Consider the following 27,834-nt stretch of genomic DNA (forward strand, 5'->3'; position numbering starts at 1 on the left):
GCTGCTGATTGTTGAATATTATGATCCCCAGCACATATGCACCTAGAGCACCCTTGTACCCTTAGAATAAAAGATTATTTAATTTCAATTCTTGCTAGAAATCCTACAGCTGGTTATCCTGGATCTTTCAACTCTGTGTGTACTCTATGTTGCATGAAACAATAAAACCAAAATGACAGAGAAATGTTTTCAGGCTTTATGTAAGTAAATTATGGCCATACCAAATATTCTCTTTTAGGTGCCTACCCAAGGCTGTCTCTCAGCTTTAAACTTAAGAGAAACATTGGTTACTTCATTCTGCAGACCTACATGCCTTCTATTCTGATCACTATCCTGTCCTGGGTTTCCTTCTGGATTAATTATGACGCTTCAGCTGCAAGAGTTGCTTTAGGTAGGCATTTTTACACGTCATGCAGTGTGCATTAGCTGAATGCTTTTTCTTGCTTCTGGCTTAGTGGATAGTGCATGATTTGAAAAATAAATCTGTTACATCTTTTTATGTCTGGCTTGTTAAGCTTTGTATTTTTGAATCAGCATTTAAATCATCACAATTTAAATAAAAATTAAAGTGATTTCATGTCTGAATTAGCTAACTGCATAATCATTGTAACCAGAATTAGCCTAATTGTCTCAACATTTTCTGTTGTTTTACTGCTTGTTCTTTCTCCAAAGAGAATGCATTTAGTTTGCTTTTGCTCATGGCAGTCCAGAATACACATTCAGCACTGTCTTATGGATTATAAATTGCTTTTCCTTTCAGGTATGAATTAAATAAAGTTTTACTAGGGTTGTATAGTTAACTTCTTAAGTTGAGGGCTTTTTTCCTTACTGTTACCTTACATTCTAAAAGCAAAACCATTTCCCTAATTAATCTCTAGAGTACTCATCACCAGTCCCATGTGTGTTTGTTTATATTGTGCCCCTCGTCAGAGGATCCAAGCATGTTACAAAAATAAACATGAGTATCTATTGCCAAATTTTGTATAAATCAGGCTGATTTCTGCCAGTGCAGTTCTCATGTAGATAAATAAGTAAATCACCATAAAAGATACAATTGAGAATTTGGCATTTTAGCTTTACAGAATACTGTCTGAGTTTTACCAGGCCTTTCTGTGTAGCATTTTCCCGTAAGAATTCAAGACTGCAGACATCCTGAAAATGCTGGAGGAAAGCAAGGTAACAGTGACTTTAGGCTGGTAATTTATAACTGAGACTTGTTAGAGAAGGTTACAGTTTAGCTGGTTAAAAACATAAAGAATTCAGCTACTGTTTGCTTAATTGAATGCAATTTATTACAGCTGTAATTTTCTTTGCTGTACAAAAAATTAAAGACAAAGGTAAGGAATATGGACAGAGGTTAGGGGTGGGGTTTTTTCCTCCAGCAAAAAAAAAAATCTAGAATTTTTCAGCTCTAGCATTTGAATATTATGAGCTATTATGCTAGAAAATTAAAATGAATTCGGTCAATAGACTTGTTAATTCTTTTTTCCAGGAATCACAACTGTGCTCACAATGACAACAATTAACACCCACCTTCGAGAGACTCTTCCCAAAATTCCATATGTGAAAGCCATTGACATGTACCTTATGGGATGTTTCGTCTTCGTTTTCATGGCTCTGCTGGAGTATGCATTGGTCAACTACATCTTCTTTGGCAGGGGACCTCAGCGTCAAAAGAAAGCGGCAGAAAAAGCTGCCAGTGCCAACAACGAGAAGTTGCGAATGGATGTCAATAAGGTGAATTGAAACGGGGATATATTTTTAGCATTGCCCCAGGAAGACAGACTTTCACTTCTGCCAGACAGAGCTTTAAAATGTAATTTCTTGTAGAAAATGAGCAGAGTGGGATTATTATGATCTTAGCTCTGCAGAGCAGTGTACTTAGCCACCTCAGCAATGAATGCTGCCCTCTAGCCTGGAAAACTGAATTACTCTTTTCTAAAGCATGCACTCAGTTAAGCTTTCCTGTGAGATGTTTTCTCAGTCAGGATGTAGAGTTAAATATGTCTAATCTGTTTCCAAAGGAACAAATCCAAAATGATGGCTATAGCTGATATTCTAGTAAGAGCTGTATGGAACATTGGAAATAAAACCTAAATTTAACCTACTTTCATAGATCTTTCAGATTACCTGGATAAGAAATATTTGCAACTGAAGTGTTTAAAGCTTGAAAAGTTTGCATATTTTCAACATATAATGGCCCGGGAAACTGTTGACTAAATGAAAAACTGCTCAGAAATAAAGCATCAGCTTGCTGTGTGCTTAATTTTGAATCTAAAAATGGTCCCCTGGAGATGGAGAATTGAGGCAGAAAATACATTTGCCAAGATACACACTTTTGGAAAAAGTATCCATTATGCCTAATGAAAATGGAGCACTTACCATAAAGCACTTGTCAATTTTCACTTTGACCATTTTGGATGAGTTTCACACCGTGGCAAATCTGGGCTGAATGCTAAAATGTACTCAGTGTGAAATGCATAAACTTTCACACACATGCAAAATTGGAAAGTTAAATAAAGTTAAATTTTCTCTTTTTTTCTTTTCTTTTTTTTTTTTTTTTTTTTGGCATGAGAAGCTTTTTGAATTTGTAATTCAGCATGATACTCCAAGGGGAAAAAAATCAAAATCAGAATTTAAAAAAAAAAAATCTAAATCAGAAAGAACCCAACTGATTTTTCGTGAAGTGGAAACATAAGTTTCATACAGCTCTAGTGGTGGAATTTCTCATGTTTGTTTAGAAATGCTATACTACCATAGTGTGCCTGCAGACAGGAGAACATTTTGTTCCATTTTTGCTGGAACAACAAAAATCCATCACACGTTGATAGCATAAAACAGTTTTATAGGTTATAGTTTATTGTCTTTTAAGATGGAGGATTATGTTGTCGTGTCTCAGATCTCACCTGTCCATTAATTTTTTTTTTTTTTTTTTAATTTGAGAGAAACATGTTTTAATGAATGAAGGCAAATGCATAATGATGAGATTAATTTTGATGTTATGGTACCATAGATCATCTTTTCCCATTGTAAAGTTTATGAAGATGCTGTAAAATCTTTTTCTTTCTATTGGTGATTTTTCAGCAATGTGAAAAAATCTGCAAGCTTTTATTTAATTTGTCAAGTTTATTTTTTAAAAAATCACTTTCCCTTTAAACAATCAAAGCTATTAACTAAGAAACCCTGTAGGCAGTTTTATGAGACTAGATCTGTGTTTACCTGAAATCTTTCCTCCAACATCAGTGGAAATTTAAGGTCCATAGGTGTCAGAGTGTCACCACTAGCTGAGGTATGTTTTTGTATACTGTTTCACTTGTGATATTTTCTATATACTTATTCATACAATAGATCTTTCGGCCACATAACAGAATAGCCAAAGTCTAGTGGCAAATTGCTAATCATGAACTAGAATTTGAAAGCAGTAACTAGTGTACTAATCCAATCCAGTAGGCAGAGTAAATTAATTCCAGCAACTGTTGCAGAAATTCACCAGCCTACAGGATTAACACAAAGTATACTGGGAACAACTTTACATTATTTATATTTTTTTATACTGAGCCTTTTGCTTAATATACCAGGCCAGCATGGTTCATAGACTATGGCAGTTTTGCTCTGGTATCCAGGTACACTCTCATCTGATAATCAGGTTTGCAATCCCTTAAGCAACAGACAGAGAACCAAACAGGAGAGGATCAGAGAAGAGTAGTGATCAGAGCGCCCTGTCCTACTGCACCTAGACTGCTCTGGGGAGGGGGAAAGGAGCTGACAGCTGTTCTTGCTGTTTGACCAGCACCGAGAAAACACATTCATATTTAATGGACCTGAATATTTTATCTATGAAAGTGGGCCAAATACATTAGACAATTATTTTCATGTACAAGAACCAGAAATGGGCCTGAACTGCCGAATTTGGTTCAGATGCAGGTTTCCATAAAAATCCAAGTATTTTAGAAATGGGACCAATTGAACACTCCATCTCTAATTAGGGTCCAACGCTGAAGGACTAATATTATAAAGAATGAGTGGGTTTTTGTGATATTACTAGGTTGCTCTTGTATCACTACATGGAATATTATGAATTTATCAGAATCAGATACTATGTGAGAGAAGATTAATGCCATGAGTAATAAACCTTAGAATGTAAGGGTGAAAACTTCTTTACAGCTCTGTTACTGTATTCAGCACAGACATTCTAAAAAAGGTGGAAAAATAGTTATTGGAACTGCTGCTTATAGTGCAGCATCTTTGTTTATACATTATAGACCAGCAAATCTGTAATAGTTTTCTTCAGATTCCAACACCATTTTTTTGTAACAGTCTCTTACAACTTCTCAAACAACAAAAGGTGGTGAGAGGAGAAGTGCTGATTAGTCCTTCCATCCACAGCTACTTGCAGAATCAAGGTAGAAGTTAATACATACTCCATTTGTGCTGTTGAATTCTCTGGTATGGAGAGATTCTAGGACCAGCACAGACACTGACAGTCTCTCTATTTTTGCTCGGTATTATTCAGAAGATACTAGAGAGCCTACAAAACAGTATGGAAGCACAACAGAAGCTGTTCTTCCGTGACTGTGGTATCTGCTGAATCCAATGTTATCCCTTGGAGTTTTGGTGACCCAGGAGGAGAATGTCCTGGTTTTTCCATTTGAGCAAACACCATCAGGCTGGCTGCAGAGCTTCCCCATGGCTATTCCAGATGAAACTGTGGCCAAATCTTTCTTTAAATTTCATACTGTATTCACGTCTTATGCCCAATATGGTGGTTTTGGTTTTGGTTTGGTTTTTTTGAATCATGGAATCATAGAATAGCTTGGGTTGGAAGGGACCTTTAAAGGTCATCTAGTCCAGCTCCCCTCCAATGAGCAGGGACATCTTAAATAGATCAGGTTGCTCAAAGCCCCATCCAACCTGACCTTGAATGTTTCCAGGGATGGGGCATCCACAGGTTCTCTGGGCAACCTGTTCCAGTGTTTCACCACTCTCATCGTAAAAAATTTCTTCCTTATATCTAGTCTGAATCATCACAGAAGATTGTATCTTCATATACTCCCTCATTTTCAAAGATTGTTGGCTCTGTTTGGGGTAAGGGAAAGGAAGAGAAGGGATTGGGCCTATATCTTGATTTGCTTCTTGAATTCTGAAACCTGAGTAATAGAATCATGGAGAAATTTAAAGGACATAAAACTCAAGGAAGATTGAGACTAACAGACCTGTTAAATCGTATTGGACATGCTTAACTTTCTTTGCAGTAACTTCAGGTTAAAATGGCTGTGTGTATGATCGTTCCACTCTTGAAGCCTCTCAAGCTGCATTCAGCATTTTATTGCTTTAGTCTAACTCGTCATCTTTTGCCTTTGTCAAGGCTAGTCATTCTCCCTCTAAACAGTCGTATTGTTGCTTACAGGTAAATCACTGGCTTTCTTCTTACTCTAGACATACTTCAATTATTGGAGATAGCATTTGCATAATTTCCTCACCTCTCTTTTCAAGCCTATTGTCTTATCTTACGTTATTTCTTTAAATGCCTTTATTATCTTTGTAGTCTCAAGTTTTTTTCTCTCTTCTGCTCTGAATGGCATAGTACTGCAAGTGTGTATATAAGGATAGGTAAACTGGGAGTGTTGTATTTCTGCTTGAAGACCTAACAGGCATCATAAAGTATGATATATATACTCTAACTCATTGTTATGCCATTTTATTCTGTGGACTTTTCTATTTTAAATAGACATGTTGACGGTCATCAGCATCCTTTTGATCCTTTGTAGGCACATTTCATGCTATTTTTTCTTTAGGCTCAGGGCACTAATCTAATATATTGCTTGTGCTTCTTCCAGATGAATAGCAGATATGTTAAAAAATAGGGCCAAATTCTAACTTCTGGCTTCACAATATTGTTTCAGCTGACTATCTTCCTTTGGGTAATTGTACATATATCTGGGACATATCATCTCTTCAGCGTTAACATAATATGTCAAAGACTTTACTGAAATCCATAACTTTCATCTCTTAATTCTGTAATTACATAAAAATGGTCTGCAAAGGATTTGGTCTAGAAGCCTCTATGAGGCTTTTTTCTTCTAATTGTAATTTTGGTTTCTGTTTCCTTTTGGGATAGAAGGGAGTGGGGGAGGGAAACAAGCTACTGTGATATAACCCTTCAAGTTTTCTGCTTTATGAAGCCTGGCTCCATCTTCAAGGAGATGATTAGCCTTACCAGAATCTCAGTGTAGAGCCTGATACAACCGCTAGTAATTTCTGAGGTAGACCCCCAGCCATTTTAATATACTTAATTTCTGTTATCACAGTTCAAATAACGAGCTTCTTGGTGCTCTCTCAGTACTGATTTATTCCCCATAAATTTCTTCCAGAATCCAGTAGCCAAGGTATTTTTGATTAATTTTTATATTTTCTCTTACATTGTTGGGTCCAATAATTTTACCTTGGATGTTTCCATCTTGGAACTGTGGCTTAGATGGGCTTTACTGATGCTGATCACTGTGATGTGTCCGATGCATCTTCTAGTCTTTGTGTTGTTCAGGATTTGCAGTCTGATCACCTCCCAAGCTCTGTGTTTTCAGCATAATTTCCTGTATTACTAAATTCCCAGTCAACCTGCTGCTTATGCTGTTGTTACGTCTTTTGGATTCTATTGCTGTTTTTTCCACAGTTGCTCATCTATCTTATTTGATCCAGACTACTGCATGCATTAATTGACTTCTCTGGAGGTATAAGGAAGGTGAAGATGCTTTTCAGTATCAATGATATCTGTGTACTTGTTATTCTGGATAGCTCGGAAAACCTCCATTACAGCTGTGTGGTGGAAACCAGAACTGTCACTGTAAAGACCATGGTAGATGTACGGGGCTGAATGAAAGGCTGATTCTTCTTCATCTGTAAAGAAGTGCTTCTTGCATCTTGCCATCTGTACATTTGACAAGAGGTGATTGTAATGGAAAAGCAGCTGTACGCCATCCTCTTCCAAAGCAACGAAGCTTGGAAGTGTGTCAGGCAGCAGAAACGATACTCGCTGTGAGTATTGTTACCAGTTCCTACATCAAGGCTCTTGTTAAAAGAAGGGCTACAGATCCATCTCTTGACAGTTTTTTCTTAGACATCACTATGGTTTCCTTACCAGGATATTAGCCAGAAACAGGATGTGATACTTGCATTTTTTCGACCCAGATATCAAACCTTATAGAGGCATTACCATATAATGACTTGGTGCATCTTGACATCCATTTCTAGTCCTGTTTTTCTAATTCTTACAGGCATGTCATTCAGCTAGTGTTTATTTCTAAATTAATTTTTTTTTTCTTTATAGTTAGATCTTCTAGGTTTAGAACAGTTAATTATTGCAAATTAACTTTTCTTATATAAAATTTGTTTGTTATATTCTTTCAAAGTAATTTGATTTTGCCACTTCACAGAAGTGGCATTACATTTTGCATAATGGAAATACATCACTGAATGTGGTTTTAGAATGTATTCAGTTGCAGTAATAACCGAATCCTAGATGTGTCCAACCTAGCTCAAAGCACAGACATGCTGTAAGTGTACAGGCTATATACTTGAAGTACATGATAACATAAGTCACATAAATAAAACTACCTCTAATTTTGCAATCATGCTGTTGTTATTGTGAGCATTAATAAAGCAATTTCCCTCTGGAAAACAGGGGGAAAATGTCAGGATATTACGCAACACTTCATAAAACTGTTTATACAGATTTATTCAGTCGGAATTTTTTGTTGTTGTTTTTTTTTTTTTTTCAAATAAATGTGAACTGACATTGTTAACCTCTGCATGTTTAGATAAGGGTTTTTTTCTGGACACAAAGACTTTTTTAAACCATACTGAGTGTATTTTTAAAACAATGAGTAATTCTTTACTCAGTAGTCCTTGTATTACATAAGGTATTCAGTCAGCAAGCCTGAAAGTTACAGTGTGTTGCTGTTACACAGTGCCAAGTCACAAACAAGTGAAATTGTCAGATTAATGACATTTTTCTATCAGAAATTTGGGTACCAAGTAGAGAACATGGAACTTTAATATGATAATGAGATTAAACAGCATATTAATAGATTTGAATCACAATAGAAATGTTCTCTTGAAGAATGAATGTAGGGCTTAGTGAGCTAAGAAGGTTTGAACAAATATAGGTATCTTTGCAAATTCATTGCCCTCCTGACCCACTGTTGTTATATCCAAATTAGCACACAGTTGCTAAATGAGATGAGATGGCAAGGAAAGAACAAACAGAAGCTTAACTTGCCCTCAGCTGCACTCAACATAGTAACTTTCTTCCCCATCAAATTGTCTCAGCTGCTGAATTTTTCCCCTACAACTTTTTGACCAAGGAAAAGAGTCTGACCAAGTTTAATCAGAAAAGTTGAATAGTTCTCTTCAGATCTTTCATTTTCAGAGGACTCCACTGCATTATCAGAGTTTAAGACAAACAAGACCATGCAATTACCTGTTTCACAAGTGATTGCACCTAATTATTTCACCTATGCAACTGGTCAGGCTGAGAATGGACAGTGTCTGGCAAGGAAACAGGGCTCCCACAGCATCCTCCTCATCCAGGTGCCCATTTTCAGATTCACTGGCTCACGTACGTGTGCTGTTCAAACACGAAGACTGAGTACTTTCTGTTTCATTGTGCCAACAATGCCATCCATTACAGTAGCACACTTGGAAACAGCACAGAGTCAGCTCAGGTATTGCTTTGCTACCTGCCATTTCCCATAACAGCTTCCAAACTTCTTTTTACCACTTCACTAGTGAATAAGTGAAAGAGCCTGTGCATTTTTTCACTATCATATCCATAGATGTCTCTTTCGAAAAAGAGGGGTGGAATTAGATGGAGTGTGTTAACCTGAGCCAATGTGAATCCATTGATATATACATGCAGCCCTTTGCAGGCCAACTTGTGATAGCTTCCAGTGCGCTGCAAGCAAAGTCGCTCTCCTCCATTTTCAGACTAAGGTGTAAAGATGAATTAAGAGGGCTGCAGGCCCGAGATAATGTATCTTGCTCCAAAGCAATGCTTATTAGCTTAGGCTTGGCTAATGCCTTTATTTCCCCTCTGATTTACTGCTGGCTTGCCTTCGGCCTTTTCAGTTCACAGCAATATTTGTTTATTTCTATCTGAAGAAATCATATAATGCACGTCTAGGGAGGAGGAGTTATTGCAAAGGTACCTAAAACCAGTCAGTATTTATTACATAGAACTGCACCTTATACCCTATGCAGTAGAGGTACTTCTAGTATAAAACATGAGTAAGCATGTAAAACATGTTTATAACAAGATGTAAAAGCTTTTGTAAAGACGAGGAATTTTAAAATGGCTATATGCACAGTTTTGGTTAATAAAGTGAACAGGATATCAAAACACTAAGGCAACATGAAGCTCTTAAAATTTCAGTCTAAGATCTCAAATCCTCACTGCTCTATATTGCTGGAGCTAATGGTACCACTATCCAGATTTCAGTGAAAGCATTCATCCTCTTTCTTTCCCCTCCAAGGAGAGTTTTCCTGCTGTTTGCAGTACAGGTAAAACTGCACGAGGACTGATTCTTGATCCAGGGTCAGAAGGTATTCCTTACACAGAAGTTTATTGAAGGACATGTAATAAAAGTAGGCATGGATTATAAAAGCTCAGCCTTTCTCCTAAATTTACATTCATGCATTATCAAGGAACAACTTGCATATGAAACAACCAGCAATGCACAGAGTGCTTGGCCAGCCTCTTTGTGTTTTGTTGAAACCAGAGGTTTGACAGGAGTGAAATTTGAGGAAGTTCCAGTTTTAGCCTGCAGCATTTTGCAGAAGCAGTCAGAAGGTGATTTATTTCCACGATCTGTAGTGGTATTCCACATGACATCTGAATAAAGGTCAAGTCAACTGCGTGAGGTTTTCTTTCTGCAGCCGCGCTCCTTTGAATGCCACGTTTAATTAATATAAGACCAGTGCGTGTACACTCCATTTGTTTAAAGCACGTTATCCCTTTTGTAGTGCATCTACAAACCTGCCATCCACCTGTGACCCTGAATTAAGTGCACTTTTGGTTGCAGAAAAGAATCCATTAATGCAGTTTATATCACTATTTCAAATTGTGGGGAAATAAGGTGCAAAAAAGGCAAATGATGTACAGTGAAGTAGAAGAAATGTATGTAGCTGCAGTCCAGAAGGTGTGTCTGGCTAGTGAATTGATTTCCCAAAGCAGATCAGCTCTAAAGAGTTTGCCAAGGTTTAATTGAATGGCCACGAGTCAGCCAATTTCTACCCAAAAAAGAAGTTGTAACTCTATATGTTATGTGCTAGGGGATGTAACCTAGTTGTGCTCATGAATCTTGAGATCACTGGATCATATACACTAGGGTGGCACTAAGTGGTAAAAATATTATAATGTAGAAGATGACTGTTTGTCAACCCCTTTGCTTTATTCATAGTGTCTAAAAATTATCATGTTTGGTTTCTTTTTGCAGATAGTAATGCATTTTTATATCTAATCTAGGGGAAATTGATTTCAGGTGATCCAAAATTCTTATTAGAAGTGTTTACATAATCAGAATGATAGTATCCACACTGTTAAGAAGGAGGATACATATTTCAAATCCCTCTTTTATACTTTTTGCCCATCTTTAGTGTATCAGTAACTATTAATTATGATGCTTTAGCTTTGTTGTTGTTTGCTCTTTAGGCTGTAAGATTACCTAGATTGAAGCAAGTTAATACTTTCAACACTATTAAAAACCCCCAAAATTGCTGTGTTAGGACACATTCTAAAGACATTTTCCCAATATGTCAAAAATATGTTTTTCCTCAAAATCTTCCCCCCCTTGCCCCAACAGCGGAAACATTCTAAGTTCCAGGAGAGACATGGTGCAGTCACTCTGCAGCATACCATGGAGACTGCTTGTCTTGCATAAAGATAAAGATAGATCAAGGTTAATGAGCAGAATAGCCCAGACAACCTAGGAATAACATAACTAGCAGTATTCATAACAAAATATTACTAATGTAGCATATGAACTGGGCATCCATTTAGACATGTACAAGTTGTATAATTTCTTACTTTTTTTTTTTTTTAAAGGGTGTTAGGGTTTGTATTGCATACATGGATGTTAAATTTAATGAAACAGTCATGCCGGGCTATGAAGACCTATGTTTATCAGTAAATTCACTTAGTTACTAATTCTTTTGGATACTAGCTGCTTTCCCGGAATTCTGCATATGGAGAAAGATAGACACCAGAGGTTAGTTTCTCACATAACTGAGGAAAAAGGTTAGGAGGTCAATAGGATTATGCCTAAATTTAAATATGTGTTCATATATATGCAGATATGTATGTCTATATATATGAATATATCTTTTTTACTCCTTAGATACTAGTTTTAAGAATTCCTCTGTAATGATATAAGATTATATTAAAACATAGAAGTCTAAATCTTGTTTATTCTTATGTCTCCATTCCTCTTTTTAGAAGTGTGAGAGACTTGAACTTAATTTTCTCCCCCACCCAAAAAACCTGTTAAGCCTTGTCCCTAAACTTAATGCATCTTAAAGCTCTGTACAAAAGGCCCTGGATACCTGTCCTTGCTCATGTTCTCAAAATGAACTAAACTTTCTGGTAATATAGTTGTCAGAAACTTGTCGCTTTTGGGCTGGCCTGAAGGATGCAACAGTAAAGGTCACACAGCCTAAATCAACATGATTACATGAAAATAATGTTTTCTTTGGGCCACTTTCTGTCTGTGTATCCTTTGAGTATTCAAAGGTTCCTGCAAGTAACTGGAAATGAAGGTCTTCAGAAATGGAAGATTTTAGCTTACGTTTTGCTAGATGGAATTCTGAGCTCTTATACCTTCAAGCTACAGCAGTTTTGGGTGGGAAAAGGGTCTTTACATAAGTTTCAATTGTTGCATGTAAGGTCTTTTGTTTATTAAAGTATATGATAATATAGCCGGAGGAGAAGATCCAAAAGTCAATTCCATGTAGGGATGATTCTTCAGCTTTTATTTCTTCTTCCTTTTTGTATCATGAGGCATATACAATATGTAATAATTTGCAATTTAAAAATAAGCCTATATTTGGTCTCATTAACTCATTAATAGCTTTCTCAGTTGTGAGTGGATCACCCTTCCTGAAATGCATCTTATGAAACTTTTATAACATTGAACATAATCGTGTTTTACGTAAACACCTACCACATTTGCATGTTAGTGAACTATTTTTTCTCGTTTCCATAAAATTATGTGTGTCAAGAACAAACTGCACACTATTGCCAAAAAACCCCAGTCATTTTCCTTCATTTTAAATGTGTTCTGAAATTCTCCTACTATCCATATATTTATATTTTATATGTGTGAATATATATTGCCATAGAACTATATAATACATTGAACTAATCAAACTCAAGTTTGGTTTAAATTTACAAGCACAAAAGGCCACCAAAATGTTAGGAAGAAAACTATAATCCAGTTTTTATTTCTCTATGATTAATGCATACACAAAACCAATATAATACAAAATATGCATAATACATAATATTGGTATATATTTTGCATACACAGAAATTTACTTAGAAACAAATCTGAAATGACTAACCATGTCTTGGCAACAAAGTTTCTTCGTTCTTGTCACTCATTTTTAATGAGTGACAAAATGTTAGACTCTCCCTGAAACAGCAGACTATCAGTGTACAAGTAAATCATGCAGGAATGTTCTAATTCAGTCAACAAATTCAGATCTTTTGATTATTTTAAAGCAGAAGACTTTTAATTTTAACATAGTCCTCTGAGCCTTGCGGTATCTATAGCTGTGGAACTGGCAGTATTTCAGGCTTCTACGTCAGCACTGAACGTGATCATAAGAAGTACATTTCTAGATCTTTTTTAATTCAGAAATTCGTTGTCAAAAGTTAGAAATTCATATTTATTTTCTTTACAATGAAAACTTGTCATTGATTTTCCATAGAAAGATCTCAATGATTTTAATTTTTTTTGTTGAATCAACTGCAGTTTCTCTCCAGTGTTTTATCTGGCCTTTGTCAGTGCTCCCAAAGTTTTTCCTTGGACCTTGTGTTGCCCCTGGCCATGTTAATCTTTGGGCTGGGCCCAAGAATTATATTGTTGGTCTTCCCCAAAAATCATGAGCCTAAATCTGTTGACAAGTGAGTATATTGTGGTCAGATGGATGAAACACTATTAGACTGCCGTACAGTCCACCTACTCTCATGACAAGTATATGCTGTATAGTTCTTTGCATGTTGAATTTGACTTCAAACAAGAAAAATAACATCTATGTATTTTACAGAAGGCTGTTCTAGAGGAGCGGCTTTATCAGCCTTATGTTTACTGTCTATTTCATATGTCAAAACCATAACTATATCCAAATCATACCTTAGAAATTTTGCCAGTTGCAATGATAACCAAATATTTCATGCATTTTTCATCTTTCTTGAAGCTTTCTTATATAAGCAATTTTGCTGTGTTTCCGCAGTAGATATTTGGTGCTAGGTATATCTGTTAAAGTATATTTTGTAAGACAGCATAATAGGAGACAGCTTATGGGCATAACAGAAGTTTGATGAAATTTTGGTCTTATTTATCACAGATGGAAGAGAGCACCTTTTAGGTTGTAGGTTCATGCTGACGTGTTATTCATTTATATTATCTCCAAGAGAATAAAATGTATACACGTAAATGGGTTGTTATTTTAGCAAATAAATAACAAATACTTCATCAGAGCAGTATTAGTAAGAATCTGGGCTGCCTAACACCTTGTTTCTTGGCGGAACGGTAGGAGTTGGAGCTGTTGTTAACTGGTACCCCAGAAGACTTCTATTCCAAATCACCTGCCTTTGCTTCCTCCTAGATGTCTCAGCAGTAAAAAATTGTTGCTGAAAATTGTAACTTAAGTTTCAAAAATTCCAGTTCTACTTACATTGCTTCCTTTATGTTTATTTTCAGGCAAAGATTTTTTTTTTCCCTTTTAGTATTTACAAAATTTGCCTTGTAAAAATAAATTCCTTCAGGAAGTTCAGCTAGATTAATTTTAAAATTTTTCAGCTTTTCTCCTAGGGAAGTTTTTGACGCTTATCTTTAACATAGAAGAGATTTCTTTCATGGAAGGGTTTCATTTTTAAGATAGAATCACTTACCAAGAATTATTTTGTTCTGAGTGATGATTTTGCAGTCTTCTGGAAGAAAAAAGAAATCTGAAATTTCTAGAAGGAAAGGCAACTACCTTTCAGTATCATCAATATGAAGCTTATTCAGATTTGAAGACTTCCCAATTAGAATTCTCCTTAACTAATATTTAGCTCCACCATTGTGATACGTTCTTGCAGGTTAAAAAAAAAAAATAATTGTTTCCTCATGCATATATGCATTGTTCATAGTTTTGGATTAAGAGCGAAAGTCTTATTCACAGGAAATCACTTGAAAACATGACTAAGCTTAAGATTTATTTAAGTCCCATTAAATTAATGTATCTACTTAAGTGAAGTTACAAGCTCATTTCCTGAATCAGGTATCTGTTTTCAGTTTTTGGTCAACTCCGTTTGCTGCACTAGAATCGAAGTAACATGTACAACATCAAGGCCTTACTTAGATAATTTATTCCTTCCACTTTACTAGAGATTGCGTTGGACTGAATTATCTTGGCCAAAAGTGAAATGGAGGAAGATGTGTTTCTACAGAAACACAGTGTACTCTCTATTTTTCTTTCTTGGTTGGCTAAGATGATTTATCCCTCTTTACTCCAAAAACCCCAGGGATGTTTTTAGAATATTTTTAGAATGTTTTTAGATATTTTAGAAGATGTTGGTGTAAGGTTCAAGCTGAGGACAGGACACCCGTAGGCCATTTCCCCATTTTTTCCTATTGTGTGCCATAATTCAAACAGCAGTCCTGATTCTGCCTATTTCACTTGTTGGCTTTTGGGTTTGGAACATTGGATTCTGTGCAGTTTGAACAAGTTCGTATTTCATGATTTTTATTCAAATGTCATCAAGCCAAAGATACTTCAGCCTCTTTCATTTTATGTGGACACTTATTCTGCAGCCTCTTATGTATGGAATCTTTTGTGTAAGTAATGGATGCCAAAAGAAAGTATATGTTTTCAACCATTTCTCCAGAATCCGACAATACTTATGACTGAGTTATTGATGTGTTGCTAAAGATAATGATCAAGAAATCACATATATCAGAGGATAAATCTAGATGCCTAGAAATCAAATTACAAGTAGATAGAGTAGTGTTAAAGCTTCGTGTCCAGATCGTGCATTTTTCCTCTCACTTTCTTTTTTTCTAATTCTTACAGGTTTCTTAGGTTTTTTTTGCTTAGGTTTTTAGGCTTTAAAAAGCTCAAGAACCTAAAGAAAATCCTGATTTAATTTGCAGAGTTTCTCTGGATTTTCTGACCTGAAACCAAACAAAGTAACCTGAAATTATAAGTCAGCCTAATTTCACTGTCCTCTAACTGCATGCTTTACAGCCTGACCTAAATCTTAGGTGTATAATGCAATCTGAGCCAATGCATGCTAATGTGGTTTCATAAACAGTTACTGCAATGCTGGCAATAAATTCAGTTTTGTACAGACAATGGAAATGCAGTGTTTTTTACATTCTTAAGGACATTGTTTCACATATGGATGTTTGGAAATATAGGCATTTGTGCTTTCTGAGTTCATACAGCTTTATCTCAGCAGACTTGCTTTTCATTTAAAAAATGTCTGTATAGCTTTAGGCAGGTGCCATTTGAAAATCATTAATTCTTTTTTCTTCCAGAGTGAACCTAACAGCAGCTTATACAGGACTATCTACCTTCCACACATTACCTTGTGTAGTCAGTGCAATCCCCAGAGATCAGTGGTTCCTAATCAATAAGTCAAACCTTGCTGATGAGGTGGAAGATCCCTATTACACGTAAAGTGCACTTCATACTTTCACCTAATCTTGCCAGAGCTATTGTGACTAGTCAGGAATGGGATGTTACTGGTTTTCCAAGCAAAGCTCAGCGGCTAAGAGGTGGGAAACTATGCTATAGATAGTACTAAGGTCTTTATCTCTAACAAATTAAATTATATGTCTAGGCATGTCATGTTGGTCCTGATTGTGAAAGGGATCTTTATTTCTGTCTTCAGTTCTTAAGAATGTCAGTTCACAGAACCTATAAATGCTGAGACCTAATCTCGGGTGTTAATCTTTGTAATAGACTGGCTACTTCTGTTCTCCCTTCGTGGCTTAGCTCACCATATTTTGCTTTTGGCTAATGGCAGCCCTACTGAACAAAAGGGTATTTCTTTTGAATTTACAACTGGTTTTTTTCACAAGGTTTTTCCATCAGAAATTCCAGCCCTACTGTCTATTTTATCCATGGCTTCTGAGACATTCTGCCATAAAATGAGCGATCAGTAGCTGCTTGTAATTGAAGGTTATAGGTGAAAATGAACAGTATATGAGGAAGGAAAAGTGTCAATATTATATCTTTTCAAGTCATCAGTATAAATTTCCTTCCTACTATGAAGCTGTGTTTGGCATAACAGTAGAGCATAATCACCAAGATGCTCGATGTTAGTAGTTTCAGAGATCTGGTCATCCTTGGAGGATTCCTAATGTACATAGGTGTGTATGTATGCATGTGTGTGGGAGTTGTAATTTCCTTGTATTTTACAGTTGCTAACGTGTTAGTGTAAGAGGAATTCCTCTAGAAAGCCATCATTTTGGAGTTTCTAGGTAGCAGGAAAAATATATAATGGTAACATTTCTACACTTTCCTCTGTATTCCCTTTGTTTGAGGCCATCAAAAAGGTCATGGCCTCTTTCAAGGCTCCAGAGTCAGCTTTTCTTCCAGTTGACTTGGACCTACAAGTGAATATCATTTGCATCATATATTTTGTCATCCACCTTTAAGATTGATTTATAAAAATCCCACCCTCTTGCATGGTTGCTGAGCTCTGCTCATTTCTCCTCCACTTCTGCTTTCACCTTTTATTTCCATAGTACTTGCTGCTACTTTTTCTTCATCTTCATCCTCGCTTCCTTTCTTGTCCCTGGGAATTCCTCCATTAAGTTTGAACTCTCCTGTTCACCATAAAGAGTCTAGTTCTATGGTTGAACAATCCTTCAGCACCAAGAGATCTTTTTAACCTTCTTCCACCTCCTTTTGAAACCACTTTTACACTTACTTTCCCCCCAGAATAATTTTAACAGTTGTTTTCATATCATCATACCTTCCTTGGTCAAGTGACCAGTTGGAAAAAATACATTTACATCACAACGTTATGTTACCTTGAGGAGCAGAGCAAGGCAGTAATAGCACCTCTGAAGCCAGAATATACTTATGCTAATTGTTGGCTTAGAGGTCCCTGTATCTTTTAATTAGTTGTCCTATTATTACCCTAGAGTGCTTTAATTTTAAATGAAAGATAATAGCTGCCTTATCTCTAAGGAAACTGGTCTTGATTTTATTAACTTACAGGACAGAAGAATAATTGGCACATATCATTGTCCAGAAATGTATTCAACAAAGGTATCTTTCAATGTTTTCTAATGTTTTTATCCTCAGAGACTTAAAATTCAGGTCCTGACCACTTACGGTCATTAAAGATCCCATGGCACTTTTTTATAGTGTGGTCATCTCAACCCCAAGCATCTGGCCAAATATCAATTTATGTAACTGTTCTGCTTACCTAACATTCCCCACCACCACTCACCCACCCCATAGTTTCAATTGGCTACAGCATTCTCCATTTCCTCAACTAAAATATAGTGTATTGTTCCGCACTGTCAGTCACCACATTTCGCCTCAGAGGTGATTGCGCTTCACTGGGAAGTGAAGTTGTTCTTCTTTCTAAATGCTTGTAAAGCGCTTTGGGATCCTTTTGAATGGGTGGTGCTGTGTACGATAAACGTAATTCATTATCATTCTATCTCAGGCTTCACTTAGTTACAAAAGCATGTTTTATTTAGAGTTGGGCGAACCTACTTGGTGGAAATAACACTCCCAGCTCTCTCTAATCTGATAAGGAACCTTTTATCAAAGGTTGAAAAGTTAGGTTAATTTCTTTCTGGTTTTTTTGTTGTTGTTTGTTGTTGTTTGTTTCTTTCTTTCTTTTAATTTCACATTCATTTGTACTTCTGGATTGGAACTTTGGGAGTTCTTCAGATTGGGAATTCAAAATACCATGAAAAATGCGGTTCTTGTTATGGTCAATCCACTGTTCCGGTGCAGGAGGGTCAAATTAGTGCTCGAGAAGCATCTGAACTTTGTGGTGCTTACCTGGCTATTCTAACACTTGAAGGTTCGCCCATCACTAATTTTTACTGTATTTTGCATTATTTCTTCTGAAAAATTCTTGAAATATTGAAAAATGCTATGCTCCAACTCTGATATCAGTGTGATCTGTGCAGAAGATACTTTGGCCTAGAAGATCGTTTAGAATATTGCTAAATGTTTTTTCTGCCCAGCATCACTAATCTTAGTAACTACTGCCAAGATTACCAGATATCTGCAGCAGCTTGCTGTGTTAAGAAGTTTACTGAAATGAGAACAGAAGTGACAAAAGAATCAAAGCAAAAAGTTAACTGAAGGAGTGATATCATGTTGCTAAAACATGCCTGACTCTAACTGTAGTAGACTAAAATAACTTTTCTTGCCTTTGTGTTGCGTAGAACGTATAAGAGTGTGTAAAGAGCACTCAAATTTCTAATATCATTGCAGATCAGAAGGATAAAATGCTTAAAGTAGATTCATCCTAAGAAGATTTAAGATGTGAACAAGTTTGTTGGCACTAAAATCTTTCCAAAGATAGTATCTTAGAATGCACAACGTTGAGGTGAAAATAACCCAGGCTCTGGGCTAAGGGGTAAAACCATTGCATTAGTGGATGTTATGTCAAACTTCCTCTGATGTCATTGGAACTAAAATTTCTGTTCTTTTCTTAAGGCTATGTGAAACTATGGAAAATGTGGTTTCCAAGTGGCTTTGCACCCCTCTTGTAAGATGCTTCCCCTGTTTGTTTTTAGACATTCTTGGGATCAATGAATGCCAAGTACCTATAATTGCTTTTATTTTCAGGATACTGAAAGTCTTATTATTTGTCTCAGATCTAATAACAAACAGCTGATTTTGTCTTACCCCAAACATCATGTAAGAATTTTCTAAATAACTACACTCATTATAAGAAAATGTTTGAAAGCTCTCTTGAGAAGTTTCATAGATCTATTTCAAAGCTTTTGTATGTATTTGCTTTTGTTTGTATTACAATAGCAGAATACTCTTTTTGCCTTAGTTTCATCGAATGCAGGTGAGAACTGATTTGATGGCCGTCCTGGCTAGAATACAGTGTTTCCTCACCATGCTCAATATCATGCTACAGAGTTCTTAAAGGAATTTTTCTTCAGTTCCTGCTCAACTTTCCCATTTTTTCAGTGCTGCTCAAAAAAGATTGATTTCCCTAGCACACTAGAAAATTCAAAGATTTCATATGGCTTTGATGGAAAGCAAGCAAAAATAGATGATTTTGGCTGCTTCACATTGAGTCATTACATTTAATCTAAAACTAAAATATAATGAAACTAGAGGGGTGCAAACTCACATAGATTGGAAAAAAAAAAAAAAGAGAGGGGGAAATCTGGCATCTCAGCGATGCCAGTTTTTATGCATCACTTGAACAGATGTAATCACTCAAATGGCAGTGTTTCAGTAGGTCCAAAGCACTTCTGTGAGTGTCTGCCTTCCCAGTTCATAATACTGTGCAGTGGATGCTACTAAAAAGCAACTGTTTTCAACCCAGTTCTCTCACCGTGCCGTGTGAAATATTACACAGGGTTTTTTTAATAATGGCAAATAAAGTGCTATATTGGGTAGTGCAGCAAGGTACCTGCTGCTGACTGCTGGCTTCTAAATATTACAGAATAGATTAATGCCATATTATTGATTAGAAATCCAAAAAAGTCACAGTTTGTGCACTTTCAATAATAATCATAATATACATTATGTACGTGATAATGAATAATGTGGCTGAGTTATTCTTAAAGGAGCTCTGGGACAGTTTCATCTCTTATTGGGCCTGGAGTATATCTGCACTACCATCACTAAGTCAGTGTACTTAATTAGCTGCTCATTAGCTATTATTGCTTTTAAAGTATTTTTATCTAATTATACTCTTTAATCACAGAATTCAAAATATATACTTAGAAGGAAGGCTGAGGAGAATTAGAACTTCCTAAATAACCTTATATTGTTTTCTATAAATGGATTATTTTGAAGTTCTCCTGCCATACTTCAGATCTACTCCAGATTGCCTAAGAGTAGAATTTAGTTCCTCATCATTGAAATCCTCTTGATTGTCTAAGAGGTTTCTCTACAACATTGCATTAATATTTTTTTCACTGAACTGCCTTTAAAAAATATATAGTAGCTAAAACTACCCATTGAAACAACTGTTCAATGTACATTTGATGTGATTACACTCTGTATGTTTTTCCTTGCTTGAAATTGCAGATCTCTGCTATTCCAGCGTTCAGGTCTCCACAGCATGCACTGTATTTATGAAATTCATTAGCACTGGGGAATGGAGTTTCCACATAGGCATAGTTAGACTATGACGGTGCCTTTCCCCAAGTAACCAGCAGTCCTGTTTGGAATATAAGGACTGAAAATTTGCATTCTCTTGTGCCATGCTCTGGGCCTCATTTTATAGAGGCAGAGAGACCTTGTGAATACCTGAAGTTTTTGTCAGAGCAGCAGCTTTCATTTGAAAGAAGAAAAAACAAAACAAAGCAGACCCTTTTCCATTTGATTTCTCTCCAAAACCCCCCAAAAGTTCAATATTTGCCCCAGATATCCTACCCAGTGGCAGAATCCCACTTTCAGGATCTGAGCATGTACTCCATTTCCAGGTATTGCTTCTGCTTACAGAACATGGGGTCTAGGGAAATACCATTTATTCCATTATATTATACTGGCCTTATTGTTCCTTGAATTCACAAATAAATGGCAATAAATATAGTCATGGCTATGCTTAAAGTCTTTCAGACAGGCTGACGTCCAATGAATTAGAATTGTTAGAACTAGCCCTTGTCAGCATGGCTTCAGTTCACAACTGATCGGGCTTCCTTTCTCTCCTGTTAAATCTGCTTTCTTATTTGTTACAGATGGATCCACATGAAAATATTTTGTTGAGCACACTTGAAATTAAAAATGAGATGGCTGCCTCCGAGGCTGTGATGGGGCTTGGGGACCGTAGAAGCACTATGCTGGCGTATGACACTTCAAGCATCCAGTACCGGAAAGCTGGCTTACCCAGACACAGCTTTGGTCGCAATGCCCTGGAGCGACATGTAGCACAGAAGAAAAGTAGGCTACGGAGACGTGCATCTCAACTGAAAATTACCATTCCTGACTTGACTGATGTAAATGCCATAGATCGATGGTCGCGCATATTCTTCCCTGTTGTTTTTTCCTTCTTCAATATTGTCTATTGGCTTTACTATGTGAACTAAGAAACAAAGCCACACAGGAAGCAAGAACTGGATTTCTCTTCAAATCGGTTGTACAGCCAAAAGTGGGACTTAGAAAAATTCTATTCAGGACAAAAAGTTATTTTAAAACACCTTAGTTGCTGGCCCACTCTATGGTCTGTTTTATAATGTTTTGGTTGTATCTGCTAAATCTTAAATACGTTAAGTTGCAGTATGGACATATTCCCTTATCAAAATATAAGTGCATTTGGAGTGTGAAGGCAAATTGGATTTTGACAATCACTTTTGTCTCATTGTCCCTCGTTCCCTCTTTTCTCTCTTTTTTTTCTTTTCTTTTTTTTTTTTTTTAAATGGCCAATTGAGTTTAGTGATACAAATTATAGAGCGGCATTTGAGAAACAAGTTCTAGTTTCAACAGCAGTACATACCATTCCAAGGGAAACTGCATATCTGAGACATGCATCTACACTTAAGAGAGTGTACTAAGTTATTATCATGCTTATGAAACATATACACTTTACCTTTTAAATGTGTAAACTTGAAAACAAGTAGTGCCTATCATCTTTCCAAGATGATGATGGTCAGAGGTTTCCCAACCGTATTCAGGTATTTCCTGTTATTTATTGAAAGAACTAAGCCTTTGACTGATAATATTAGGGTTGGGTGTTTGCACAGAAGTTGAAGCAAAAAGCACTAGTTTTGTCTGGATTTTAAAGAGAGAATATATGCTCACAGTCACAATGACTGTGTTTGTGATCAACAGAGGAATGTAGCAACGGTATAAAAACGCATGAACTGAATGGGTAGATATGCTGCTGGTTTGTGTTGGGGAAAGGAAATCATCTGTCCAAAGTGCCAAAACTGGTTGGCCAAATAGTGATTCTTTAGGTGGCTGAAGGAGACCAATGGTGCCCTGTCTTTCTAGGGTAGGGAGAGCTAGAGAGCAATTACAAAATACAGGGCCAAGGAGAGAGAAGGCTACATATATGTAAAAGTGTGTGTGTGTGTGTGTGTGTGTGTGTGTGTGTGTGTATACACACACACATATATATATACTGTGCAAATGAATGTTGTCAGTTATAGTACATACCTTAGTCTGAAATACTCATGTGGAGTTGTGTGATTTCTTCCAAGTTTGCAATCTTTCCAGCGTTACGCTTGCAACTGTTTTTATGCTTAACACCTTACATCGAGTTTGATTAAAGGTATCGTACCTCTTTCAACAGTAAAGATCCGAGCATATGTATTTCAGTACAAAAAATGCTGACAGGGTATTTTCTCAGTCTGGATTAGGGAATACCATTTCACTTTTTATTTTGTTTTCCTTAATGTACTGTTTTAAAAGGGAAAAAATTGGTAGCCAGTACTGTAAGAGTTTAATTATACTTTTGAATGTTTCCTGCTTTAGGGTGATTTACATTGAAAAAGTAGCAAATTTCAGTTTTGCTTTAGGGAACTTTTTGAAATAAAAGGGTTTTTTTTCATTCCATAGAGCTCGACTCTTATATGCAAAATAGAATAGATGCAAAACAGAATATATGAAAAATAGAATTTTATAGGCAAAGTAGAGTTTGCCATTTAGTCCATTGTGGAACCTTTTTCTGTAATGAAAAAAAAATTGCAAGAACTGTATAAAAGGTATGAATTCCTGATGGCTTTTAGTAAATCCAATCCCCAATATTGTTTGACACAAAATATTTTATGAAGCAAAAGCCACATCTGTTGTCTCTATGCTAAGTCATCTGCGTTCAAATTTCTGAAAGAAACTTGAACTCAAGTATCTTCTAAATAGTAAAGGAATTTTTTCAGGCAGATAGTTTTTCCCCATTTAAGTATTCTTTTGGCAATACTTTAAGATAGTTCTTAAGAATATTTTTCATAAAATTTTTTTTTTTTAATTTTTTGTTCTTGCTTTAAAAGGATAATTTTCTTACAAATTTCTGTTGTTTTTTTCCCCATTTGTCAGTGAATGACAGTGATAGGAGGAAAATGCTAATGATTAGTTCTGGAAACTAATAGGCCAATTTTCTGACTTTGTTTTGAGCATATCATCTGCTTATATCTGCTTCAAACAGGAGAGAATAGTTTTGAGCCTGAAATGGGATTTGCCAGGCATACACACCACCTGTTGTTTTCAAGGGAATTGTGTGTATGTTCACGTACTGCTTCCAGGTTCCGACTCTGCAATATGCAGAGACAGGCTTTCATCATGCAATGAACTTTCCAGGTCTAAATGTTGCTTTTTGTTCACATACTTAATTTCTGACTACATTTCATGCGTAACACAATAGGCTTTGTAGATGCATTTGGAATTTCAAGTGAAAGGTATGAGTGATGTTGGAATTTTTTCCCAGTTCTAAGAAAAGGAGCCACATCAAAATTCAGTATTTCTCTTCAAAGTCTGTTCTTTAAAAATGGTATTAATTATCATAAATAAAAGCAGTCTTATAGTATTCTTCTGTACCTGCTTTTCTTTCATTTCACAAATTGCTGCCAACTCCTTTTGTATTTCACAGAAGCATAGTGTGAATACAGGGAGCTCACAGCCTGTTTGTGGTTGATACACATCAAATATAAAACCTTACAGAGAATATGTTGAGACTCTGCATTGGTTTACTGCATCAGCTATTATGAAAACCACAGAGACTGAATCCTAGAACTGCACATTAATTCATCTGAAGTTACAGTACAAGCCATAATACTCTCTGATGTCGCTATTCAGAGAGTGAAAGAAAATGTCTGGTTTCTGCTCAGGTGTCACTAGGAAAGTTATATTATCTGGGGGGAAGGAGCACTTTCGCTTTTACTATGTCCTTCTGGCTATTAATGTGATGTATAAAACTAGTGAAAGAGAAGGATTCTATCATTTTGTACTAAGGCTTAACACTGTGATATAAAAAGATGGGGGTGAGAAAGACTGGCGAGGCACTGTCAAGGGAAAAGTATAACTCGAGCCCAAGGTGAGCACTTACTACTCTTCGGAGATACTTGAGTGAAAGTGAGAAATTATGCCAACGTATGTGAGATATGGGGTTTGCTATGTGTGCTACCCTCCAGGTAAACTAGAATAAATTTGCTTTTACTTTAGATTTGACCGAAAATGAATATTCTAGATCTTTTTAATCGTGTTAATTGTTGTTAGTTTCAATAAGAAAAGTATCAAAGTTACTAATTTAGATAAACCTTGTAATATAATTATAGTTGCACATTTTATTGTTCTATTAGACATAATAGCCAGCAATTAAGGTGTTTTTCATCTTTGTGAAATTCATGGGCAAATTATGACTATAACATGGCACAGTTTTAATGAAATCTTTGAGATCAATCTGTAAATATATACTGTACATGACTGCTAGTAAGTATGATACACATTTTCAGAACTGAAAATTCATGCAACATATTTCTGTGTTTTGCATAAGGAATGTTATGTTTCTATCCTATCGCAGTTTAATGACTGGGAAGAAAGACTCAAGCAATGACATTGTGACCATTTCTTTTCTCATTCCCAGGGGAGGAAAACAGAGTCTTAGATGACAGCACATCGCAAAGTTCTTCAGAGGGTTTTTACATTCTAATAAAAAAGACATAAGATCTGTAAGGTACAAAAGCACAATGCATAGAGAAAATGAGTGGTGGTCTTACACCTGGGGAAAAAAATACTATTTATTTCAGACAAATATGCATTAAAATGAAAGATCAATTAATTTTCACTATAATTATTAGACTGTGTCCCAATTCTATTCTATAACACAGTACTAAACATAAGTGAACGGATGTTAAACATTATCCAAATATATGTGCATATGGACATACACCTAAATGTCTATATGGACATATGTGTGTATACATACACGTACTGAGTATATATATGCACACACATTCATATGTTGGCGTGTTAAAGGAATAAGCTAATAACAGTTTTGTTTCTACCATCAACCAGTGTATGAATATATTTTTGAGAAAAAAAGATTAATGTATTTAAAAAAAACCAACTTACTATACAGGGTAACTGGGCATTTCTATATCAGCAGATCAATGCTTATAATTCGTATGGAGCATTGCACCGTTTGACATGATGATAGTACTGTACCTCCTAGCATCTGAAATTAGACTAGTCCTCACATTGCTTGCCTATTTCTTCTCTCTCTTTTTATAACAGCATTGTCCACTAGTAAGTTTTCAAAACCAACAAATTCCTTAGGGAACCAACAAAAAAAGGCAAAAATATTAACTATTTCTAGAAAATAATCTAGGCTGGGATGGCCAGGGTACAATACTATATCAGTAGTGATCATAACATTTTGCTATGTGTACATAGAACATACAGTGTGAGCAACCATAACTTAAGCTGAACATGTGTAAATATTATCAGATTTCTTAAACATTTTTAACTTCTAATTTGTACTTTATGGTAAGGCAAAAAGCTAATTCTACTTATGGTTTAGGTTAATGTGTCCTAAAATTATGTAAATAATTAAATAAGCTGTAAATGAGCAGTCGATAGATACAGTAATTGTTTAGTGAATTTTTTTTACTAAGTACAATAATAGCAGTGCTCTAGCAGAGTAATTTAAACACCCTTTTGCATAAACAGATTTGGATTCCAGATATAAAAAAAGTACAGAAAGTACTGTAGTGTAAAATAGCCATTGTGGCAACGTTACTGCTAGCACAATCAATTCTTTTGTACGGTTAAAACGTTCAGGCAACAGAAGATAGTAGCTTGGCACTCGGTACTCAGATTAGCATAAACAAATAGGGCCTGGTTTTCACTTACAATAAGGCACATTTATGTTGCTCCAGTGAGTGGAGGAGATGTAATCCAGGGTAAGTGAGAATTCAGCTGTTGGTGATTTCATTACAGAAAGCCTGCATATTGCGTCTGTCTGTTTCTGAAATCTGTATCTCTTATGGTATCTAATAGTAGACTTTTTTTTTTTTTTTTTTAAAAAAAGGATGTTTGACTGTCGTTAGATAGCATAGTCCCCCTAAAGCCAAAGAATCTTCACTCCAGAAATTGTTTAAAAGGGAAATCTAATAAGTCACTGCTTAACACCAAAGGTAAAACTTAATAAAATGCACTAGGAACTTTGTCTAAATTTTTAAGAAGCAAGTGGAATGTTGATCAAAAATACTGCCCTATTCTACTTTGTAAAAATAGTAATAATTTAAATATCCATTAATATAAAATTGAAATAGATCATCTCTACAAGAATATGCAACACTAACATTTCATAAGTATAAAATTATTTTCTTTGTAAGTGCTTTGACAAAAAATGAAACTTAAATGATGAAAAATCTCACCTCTACTTTCATACTAAGGGTTGTATTTTTTTAATGTTTTTCAGACATGAGGTCATCTATTCCAATTTGATAACATTTTGTATGTTTTCACTGTTACTGTCATTTGACAGATACTCACCAGGCTGTATTGTTCATGGTCTGTCCTGTTACTTTCAGTTGAAGACAAAAAGAGTATTTGAAACATGATTAATTCTAACAAGCTGACTATGATTTGACTTCTATCACGTTTTTATTTGCATGGGTGTTTAAATGGTTCTGTTAGTACTGTCTTTGCACAGTTCTGATTTATCTTTTTTTACTTAGTACTATTTACTTCATAATGTAGTAATCATCAGCCTTACTAATGACCTTGTAGCCTTTCTTATATGCACATAATGCACATTTTCCAATGGCTAGAAAATGCAAAATACTAGTGGATATCATTGCATCAGATCTTCATGTCTTTCTCAAAAGGACTGCTAACCTCTGGGATATATGAGGTAGTAAAATGATGATTGTAAATGAGTAGCACATAAGAGATATTTTCTTGAATTTAAAATTATTGCAGCCAGTTTCAGCATGTAAATATATAATAATGTTGGCTAGTGTGTAATTCTTGAACTAAAAAAATATAAATAAAGAAAACCTAAAAGATGTATATGTAGTTGTGTTATGTTGGGCAGGCTCTTTTCTCCAAGCTGCAGAAGATTACAGTTCTCATCTGAAGTGAGTATCTATGAATTTGGGTCAGAAAGGCACACGAGGAAGTTGGACACTGAGGCATCTGAAGTGTAGGCTTAGTATGCAAAAGGATAGCCTAAAGATGGTGTTAATTTGCCTACGTGGCAGTCAGGGGGAGTTGAGTGTCTGGGGAATATAAACCACGTACACTGAGGTGCTTAGTGCTAGTCAATCAGAAAATGCTGAGAGGAGGGGAACAGCTGAAAAATCTCGGAAGTTCAGTAACTCCTTCTCAGAGTCAACTCTTGTGAATCTGTGACTGACGGTAAGTTGCTGGTGTCCTCCTTATAGAAATATGGTAGCAGCTGTTCGT

At 35.9% G+C, this 27,834-nt stretch overlaps 1 protein-coding gene across 3 annotated transcripts in view; it reads left to right on the forward strand.

Moving 5' to 3' along the window:
• GABRB2 (gamma-aminobutyric acid type A receptor subunit beta2) overlaps positions 1-27,438 on the forward strand; it is a 178,453-nt gene extending 151,015 nt beyond the window's left edge. For 2 of the 3 annotated variants that reach the window (XM_029998162.2, XM_029998161.2), the window contains exons 9-12: positions 239-391; positions 1,493-1,737; positions 17,491-17,541; positions 21,171-27,438. In XM_029998162.2, coding sequence (XP_029854022.1) covers positions 239-391; positions 1,493-1,737; positions 17,491-17,541; positions 21,171-21,518 — 797 coding nt within the window. In that variant the 3' untranslated portion in view covers positions 21,519-27,438. The remainder of the gene's footprint in view (positions 1-238; positions 392-1,492; positions 1,738-17,490; positions 17,542-21,170) is intronic. The other variant, XM_029998164.2, reaches the window with a different exon arrangement.
• The last annotated feature ends 396 nt before the right edge of the window (positions 27,439-27,834 follow it).

The sequence above is a fragment of the Aquila chrysaetos genome, chromosome 22 (genome assembly GCF_900496995.4).
Source record: "Aquila chrysaetos chrysaetos chromosome 22, bAquChr1.4, whole genome shotgun sequence".
Classification (NCBI taxonomy): Eukaryota; Metazoa; Chordata; class Aves; order Accipitriformes; family Accipitridae; genus Aquila; species Aquila chrysaetos.